Raw genomic sequence first — 8,501 nt, forward strand, 5'->3', positions numbered from 1 at the left:
GTTGTTCCTACCCTTTTTGTCAGTAGGAAAAAGCTAAAAATTAAAAAGAAAAATCTTATTTATCATTCTCTCGCTAGAAAGGGATAGAGATGATCTTCTTATAATAGATATGAAACTTGTTTTAAAAGAATAAATTTAGTATGAAAGTTTCTATTGAAAATGAAAAAAAAAGTTTATTTTATTTTATTTTTGAGGATATTTATTTTATAAGGTGTGAAATTAAAAGGTGAATTTGCCCAAAGAACCCGCAAACGACCAAGTAATGGACACGAAAACACAACACATCTAAGCAGCTAAAAAATTGCCACGTGCCAGTTATTCCACGTGGCTTCTTTTTATAGGACATTTACACTCTCCACGTCAAACACACTCCCTAGTCAGCTTACTGTATAAATAACCAGAACTCGATCTGCAGCAGCCCCTCCCTGACTCACTGCGTCAAGAACCTTCGTCTCTTCTCTGAAGTCTTCTCTCAAATTACTTTAGAACAAAAAAAATTGTAAGCAATACTTTTGAGGAAGAATATGCTATTCCGATTAGGGATATTCTTATCCCTGCTATCGTTATTCCTAATTAGGTCGGAGTCGGCTGTTTCAAGCATAGATCTAGGTTCAGAATGGCTAAAAGTGGCCGTCGTGAACCTGAAACCTGGCCAAAGTCCGATCACCATAGCCATCAACGAGATGTCCAAGCGGAAATCCCCAGCGTTGGTCGCATTCCAATCGGAGACTCGCTTGCTCGGTGAAGAAGCCGCCGGGATCGTTGCTCGTTATCCCGACAAAGTGTTCTCTAATCTTCGAGACATGATTGGGAAGCCCTATCAAGACGTCAAGCGCTCCGCCGATTCAATGTACCTTCCGTTTGATGTAGTTGAAGATTCTAGAGGCGCTGCCAAGATTCGAGTTTCGAGCGACGTTAGTTACTCCGTTGAGGAGTTGTTGGGGATGATTTTGAAGTACGCGTCGAATTTGGCGGAGTTTCATTCTAAAGTGACGGTTAAAGATGCGGTAATTTCGGTGCCGCCGTATTTTGGACAGGCGGAGAGGAAAGGGTTGTTGAAGGCGGCGGAAATGGCCGGAATAAACGTCATTTCGCTGATAAACGAGCATTCGGGGGCGGCATTACAGTATGGGATCGATAAAGATTTCTCGAATGAGTCGAGACATGTGATTTTGTATGATATGGGTTCGAGTAGTACTTATGCAGCTCTTATTTTTTATTCTGCTTATAATGCGAAGGAGTTCGGGAAAACTGTTTCTGTCAACCAATTTCAGGTAAAAAGCAAAAAACTTTACAATTTTAAAACGTATATGGAACCTACTTTTGCTATCGCCTTTAAACTGTTAAGCATCCAACTAGAAATCTCTTAGTGTTAGTGTTGGTGATATGTTAATGAGTTATAGGGTTTGTCATGAATGCAATTGTTAGGAATTGAAATCTGATTGTTGATAACCTGTAATTCAGTGAATTAGATTGATCATTGATTCTTTATTCTGTTAATCAATAGAGGATAATTGGTAAACTGTAATTAAATCGATGAATTAGATAAGATCATTAGTTTTATTCTTTTAATCAATAGAATTTGATTGATAGTCTGTAATCAAATCAGTGAATTGGATTGATCATTGATTTCTTTTTTCTGTTAACAATTCTATGATTAGAAATACCAAGATGCTAAAAGCTTAGGTTTCTCTTAAAAGCTTCGCTGTTTCTAACGGATCCAGTAGTCTATTCTTTTATTTGACATTAGGAACGAATCTTTATTCTTTTATAAGGCTTTTCGTTGACTGCATCAATACCTTCCATGCTGAGAAGAATGGGTCTGGTTGAGCTTAAACTTACTGAAAGTTGGTAAAAGATTTAGTAATGCTGTAATTTCATCACTGTAATCCACAATTTCTTTCTTGCTGACTTATATTTCCACTGAACAAGAACCTTTTAACCACTTTTTAAAATGCTTTTCTACTGATAGTTGTTCCAAAAGGAGGACTGCTCCTGCATCTGCTTTCTTCCTAGGACAATATCGAATGGACTTTGGATTTACTCTTCTGATAACCAGCTGTTGCCTATTATTCCAATCTGGTCTCACAGTTAAATGTCTCATCATACCATATCTGGATATTGTTTCCATGTTCGTTGACATTTAACATCTTTTTCAGGTGAAGGATGTTAGATGGGACTCAGAATTAGGAGGACAGAACATGGAATTACGGCTGGTGGAGTATTTTGCAGATGAGTTCAATAAACAAGTTGGAAATGGGGTCGATGTGAGGAAGCATCCCAAGGCAATGGCTAAGTTGAAGAAACAGGTTAAGCGTACAAAAGAAATTTTAAGTGCAAATACAGCAGCTCCAATATCTGTTGAATCCCTCTATGATGATCGGGATTTCAGGTATGTAGCCTTTAAATCATCTTATCTAATTCTAGGTACATGCTTATGTATGGATTTGTATATTTCTTATCCATGATAGAAAAACTTGAGATTGAGTATGACTTTGTTTCATATTCCTCTTAGAAAAAAAACTTATGATTGAAGCCAAGGATTGAGATGTTTACTGTTTCTCTAAAACTGTTGACTAGTCTTAACTGCTTGAGTACTTCTGGGATCAACATTTGCATCTTCTAGTTTTCTGTATTCTCTTCTAACTTGTTTCATATTTTTATCTTATTAATTCCAGGATATCATGTAAGAATCTGCGAACAATTTATAGATATTGCTCTCTTCGACCTTCCCCTTTAGGGCCTTAGATCATTCCTTTAGGAAATATCATCATTTCTGTGGAGTTCGCAAAAATGATAAAAAAATCTATTAATTGTTCTTTACCCATTCATTCTCATCCTGTCCTTAGAAGTTATAAATTGTTTTGCTTTTTCTTATCAAATAAATGTTAGTGGACAGCTAGGTGTCTATATTTATGGATACTTCATAATTTGAATATTAAATAAAATAGAGAAAATTAAATGAACAACAAAATTTTAAGCTAGAAAGGGTCTGTAGGCGTCATGCAATGATTTCGTCACACAATCACAGAGAAAATAAATTTGAACATTATCTGGAATTTGTGGTAATCTTTGGGTGCTATGCTTGTGCTTGTGCTTGTCTGAATTTGCTTTTTTGTTCTTTCTTCCCTTCAGGAGCACCATAACTCGTGAGAAGTTTGAAGAGCTCTGTGCAGATCTTTGGGATAAATCTCTTGTACCTGTAAAAGAAGTGCTTAAGCATTCAGGTCTTAAAGCTGATGATATATATGCTGTGGAGCTGATTGGAGGTGCTACTAGAGTTCCAAAGTTGCAGGTTTGTTCTACATTTTCCCCTGTTGCATATGTGCAGAAACAAATCATTAAAAAGAATTGAAAGAAAGAAGGTTTACTTATTTTATGTAGAATTACCTAGTTGCATTTTTGTCGAAGGTTCACATTTTTATACATGAGGAGGTGTGGTATAAAATTTTATTCTTGTTTCTGTTTTCCTTAACAGGCTACACTCCAGGAATATTTTGGAAGGAAAGATCTAGACAAACATCTCGATGCTGATGAAGCTATCGTTCTTGGTTCTGCACTACATGCTGCAAATTTAAGTGATGGAATTAAGTTGAATCGTAAGCTGGGGATGGTTGATGGTTCCTCCTATGGTTTTGTTGTTGAATTAGATGGGGCTGATCTCTCAAAAGATGAGGTGACCAGGCTTTTACTTGTTCCAAGGATGAAAAAACTTCCCAGCAAGGTAAAACATGTGTTGTTTGAACCCTTGTAGAGGTATGGTTTAAAAGGAGTACTTATCTTCTTAGTAGTTTTACTAATGGTAATGCCTGATTTTTCATTTACAGATTTTCAAGTCCATTAATCACGGTAAAGATTTTGAAGTATTTCTTGCCTACGATCGTGAAGATCTTTTACCTCCAGGGATAGCCTCTCCTGTATTTGCTCACTATGCGGTGTCTGGTTTAACAGATACAGCTGAGAAGTAAGGATCTATGCAGATCTTTGTCACCTTGCAATGATTTGGTGTTAATAGTTTGGTTTAGTTTCTTTTGAAGGGGATTTTGAGACTGTATAAAAGATCTGGTATCATAACATTTGAAACAAATGAAAATGACTTAGGAAAGACCTCATACTTTTTGGTTGGGAGGGTGAGGGTCAAATGTGAACTTATCAGTTATGGAGACATTATGAATTAATTCATAGAAAAAACTTACTTAATGGTTTATTATAATTTTATTTTACTACTTCTGCAAGAAATAATCGAAGGTGTTTTGTTATCTGCCTTATGCAGGTACTTATCAAGGAATTTGTCTGCTCCCATCAAAACAAACTTGCATTTCTCTCTTAGTAGAAGTGGAATTCTTTCTTTGGATCAAGCAGATGCTGTTATCCAAATAACAGAATGGATAGAAGTTCCTAAAAAGAATTTGACTGTAGAGAACACAACCAGTGCTTCCCCCAATGCTTCTGTTGACAATGGTACTAATAGTACTTCTGAAGAAAGTAACAGTAACTCAGAGTCAGATGGCGGAGTTAGTACTGGGTCTAACAGTACTGTTGAAGAACCAAGTACAACGGATCTTGGTACAGAAAGAAAACTAAAGAAGCGGACCTTCAAAATTCCACTGAAGGTGCACACAATGTTGGAACATTTAGTTACATGCGATTATTTGCCTTGCTTTTGCTAGAATATATATTTTTTTGTATTAGCTCATTACTGTTGCTTTTTTATCTTATCCCTCTTCCCATTTTCTTTTCTCTGCAGATAGTGGAGAAAACAACAGGACCTGGAATGCCTTTTTCAAAAGAATCTATGGCTGAATCTAAACATAGATTGGAAGCATTGGACAAGAAGGATGCAGAGCGAAGAAGAACAGCAGAGTTAAAAAATAACCTTGAAGAATATATATATGCTACGAAAGAGAAGGTGTGGTTTTTTGTTTTTCTGTTTAATTTTATTTAGCTGTTATATTTGCTTTCTGTCATGATGGATGTTTTTTGAGTTACGTCTCCCCCTTTTTTCAGATTTTCTGCATACGGAAATTGTTTTAGTTTCTGCACTTTATCTAATTTTTCACTGTCTGGTCAATTGTATGAGTTTTTCATTTGTCTGCGGCATACAGTCTTTCTTTTAAAGAACAAATTCAGTTTTAGTAATATGTTTTGTATTATTTTCAGCTTGAAACATCTGAAGACTTTGAAAAAGTATCTTCAAATGATGAACGCCAATCTGTTATCAAAAAGCTTGATGAGGTGAGTACCATCTTTTCAGAGATTGTTTTAGTAAGTTCACTCATAAAAACTAAGCATAGAGCATTCTTTTTTCAGGTTCAAGAATGGTTGTATACTGATGGTGAAGATGCGAATGCCTCGGAGTTTCAAGATCGTCTAAATTCATTAAAAACAACAGCTGATCCAATATTTTTCCGGTATCCTCTTTTTTTCTTGGGATTATTTTTTCTTTTTTAAATGTGGCAATATAATCTGAATAATTTTCCATTAAAAGGGCTTAATGGTGGACTGAAACAATTTCTATGACTAACTAATGTGTAGATTTAAGGAGTTGACTGCACGGCCAGAAGCAGTAGAAGTTGCTCGACAATATCTCTCTGACTTGAAACAGGTACATCAGATTGTTTATCTGTGGCATGCTTTCTACTAAATGTTACCTATAAGGTTTTATGTAGTTGTTATGCCTTAATAAATCAGAATTCAGACCCATCTATCAAAAGACCATCATCTTTGAGACAAAAAGATTTAGTTAACTGATATATGGATATTTACTTTTGTGGGTATCTGTGTAGACTATTCATGGGTGGGAGACAGAAAAACCCTGGCTGCCGAAAGAAAGAATAGACGAGGTATTTGTTCACTTTTGAAATTCTCTTTGTGATATTTTCTAGATTAGGTATCTGCTTAAGCTGTGGCAAAAACGTATAAACATTTTGCTTTTCAGTTGTCGACCAGTATGGACAAGTTGAAGACTTGGTTGGATGAGAAGGAGGCAGAGCAAAAGAAGTAAGTTATTGCTCTTAGTATTATGTTTGAAGTCATTCATATAGCACAGTGAGATCTTGGATCTTTAGAAATTTATATTTTTATGTGCATACACTGATCTCCCTCTAAAGTATTATATAGATCATCTGCATAGGTGAAAGATAAAATAGGAAAAGGTACCTTTTATGGCAAAAGAAAACTGAGAAAGTAAAAGTGACAGACATCATAATAACTTCTATTATTTTTGAATTATTAATGTCATTAAAGTTAGCGTTTTTTTTTTTTTCATTTTTGAATTTAATGAAGATACAAGGATTTTTGGGTTAGAAGATACAAGGATTTTCCTCATATGATTTGGCCCGCAGGAGCCAGACTTGGCTCCTCCCATTGTAAGATCAGTGCCAAGGAGGGACCTGTTTAGCTCATTTATGATAATATGGTTATGCTGAGTGATGACCCTGCCCAGTTATGACTCGTTTTGTGTGCTCGCCCTTGTGGACCCTTAATCTGTATTTCTCTGATTTTATTTTTCTTGAAGCATCCATATCCATTTCACTTTTCTTTTAGTAGCCATGTCCAATCCATGTCTCTTTGTAGGTATAGGATATGAGGATATGATCCTTCATCGACCTTCCAAAATTATGGAAATCTTGAAAAATAATTGATGACACCATATTCCCCTATAACCAACTCATATCAGAGTCCAAGTAACATAGCCCTTAATGATGCCATGCCTTTTCTGATCTTCTTTCTCCCCCGTAGATTATTTTGTTTTGAGTTCTTATAGTTTTCTGGAACTGGTTTCTTTTATGCTAAACAGTCCAATCCATGTCTCGTTGTAGGTATAGGATATGAGGATATGATCCTTCATCGACCTTCCAAAATTATGGAAATCTTGAAAAATAATTGATGACACCATATTCCCCTATAACCAACTCATATCAGAGTCCAAGTAACATAGCCCTTAATGATGCCATGCCTTTTCTGATCTTCTTTCTCCCCCATAGATGATTTTGTTTTGAGTTCTTATAGTTTTCTGGAACTGGTTTCTTTTATGCTAAACATTCAAATCATTACTTGGGGCCTTTTTATTATTGAATATTTGCTTTTCTTGATCCCAAACTTAATGGTCCCGATATTTTAGTCACATGCTCTGAGTAAAACATATGTTTGTTGTCATGGTTCTCTTTTAATCCTGCATTTGAACCTTTCTTACATGTTCAATTTGACAACTATCATGTCAACCTTTGTCCAGGACGTCTGGATACAGCACACCTGTTTTCACATCTGAAGAAGTATACGAGAAGGTGTTCAATTTGCAAGACAAGGTATTGCTGCCTGTTCTAGTTGATCAATGCCAGAAGAAAACGATACTTTTACTTGGTAGTTTGCTTAAATGCGCCTAGCTTGTGTTTAATATATTGCTATTGGTTTAGGCTGCAAGTGTCAAGAGAATTCCGAAGCCAAAACCTAAAGTCGAGAAGCCCGTAAAGAATGAAACCGAGAGCAAATCAGAGAACACAACCAGTTCTGAGAAGGATACCTCCGAAAATGACAAACCCGTGGGGGACTCAGATAGCTCAACCAACGAAAAAGTAAAAGGAGGATCCGAGCCACACGACGAGTTATAATCTGTTTTTAACACAACAAGCAAGACTCTTTTTAACTAAATTATCAGCCTTTCAGTAACTAGAGATTGAGGGTAGCATCCAAGTGGTTGAAAGGCAGTTTTGCTGATGGGTTTTCGGTTCCCTCCATCGGCAACGGTGATAGGCAAAGGAGCATTTCTTGGTAGTCTATCTAAACGATGTTAGGGAATTTTGTTATGGAAATGAACTACCACTACAATTTTATAAAAAAAAAAAAAAATGGAACGAAACGATAGATAGATAAATAGATTGATAGAAGAATGTGATGCCTGAACCAAACTTCTTTGGAATTAAGTTAAAAAGTTGTTACGCATTTGGGTGCGAAATGGTTACTTTATGGAGTTAATTGACACTCCAAACTCCCCTTTTTGATATTACATATTTTGTTATGTTGGACTACATTGCTTGGTTGAATGAGCCATTCATCGTATGAATGAACTTAAATTTTACGTATACACTATTTTTAATGATTAAAATATACTATAAATTTCTATATATTTATATATTTTTGTAAATTAAGTTTTTTAAAAAAATAATTCTTGTACTCATTTCTATATATTTTATGTGTAAATTAGGAATATAGCTTGTAAGTTTCAAATTTCAAATTTAATTATTAATATTATTAATTTTATTTGTTAAATTTTATAGTATAATATTTAAAAAATGATGTAATTGTGTCAATCATTGAATTTTTTATATAAAAAAATAGAGATAGAGAGTCGTTGAATGGAATCCATTGAAACCTTAAAAATAAGTTTAATAAAAAAAAAAAAAGAACACAATTTCTTTATGGGAAAGAAAGGAAGAACTTAAAACACATCTTCACCTATAAAATGTTGCAGTGCAACATAATAAATGCAAAGCTGAAATAGA

General features: G+C 35.1%; 1 protein-coding gene across 1 annotated transcript; it reads left to right on the forward strand.

Moving 5' to 3' along the window:
* Positions 1–254: 254 nt before the first annotated feature.
* LOC108486242 (heat shock 70 kDa protein 17-like) lies at positions 255–8,027 on the forward strand. The gene is made up of 14 exons (XM_017790193.2): positions 255–1,274; positions 2,160–2,392; positions 3,136–3,295; positions 3,479–3,724; positions 3,828–3,964; positions 4,274–4,613; positions 4,748–4,909; positions 5,161–5,235; positions 5,311–5,411; positions 5,536–5,605; positions 5,787–5,843; positions 5,939–6,000; positions 7,235–7,307; positions 7,416–8,027. Exons 1-14 carry the CDS (start codon positions 525–527, stop codon positions 7,608–7,610), a joined length of 2,661 nt encoding a protein of 886 aa, XP_017645682.1. The 5' UTR covers positions 255–524; the 3' UTR covers positions 7,611–8,027.
* The last annotated feature ends 474 nt before the right edge of the window (positions 8,028–8,501 follow it).

The sequence above is a fragment of the Gossypium arboreum genome, chromosome 6 (genome assembly GCF_025698485.1).
Source record: "Gossypium arboreum isolate Shixiya-1 chromosome 6, ASM2569848v2, whole genome shotgun sequence".
NCBI lineage: Eukaryota > Viridiplantae > Streptophyta > Magnoliopsida > Malvales > Malvaceae > Gossypium > Gossypium arboreum.

Excerpts from the sequence above, each read along its gene's own strand:
- LOC108486242 (XM_017790193.2), top strand. The coding sequence starts at position 525 with ATGCTATTCCGATTAGGGATATTCTTATCCCTGCTATCGTTATTCCTA. Across the intron at positions 5,844-5,938 it reads CGAAAGAAAGAATAGACGAG|TTGTCGACCAGTATGGACAA; the intron begins GTATTTGTTCAC and ends TTTGCTTTTCAG. Across the intron at positions 7,308-7,415 it reads TGTTCAATTTGCAAGACAAG|GCTGCAAGTGTCAAGAGAAT; the intron begins GTATTGCTGCCT and ends CTATTGGTTTAG.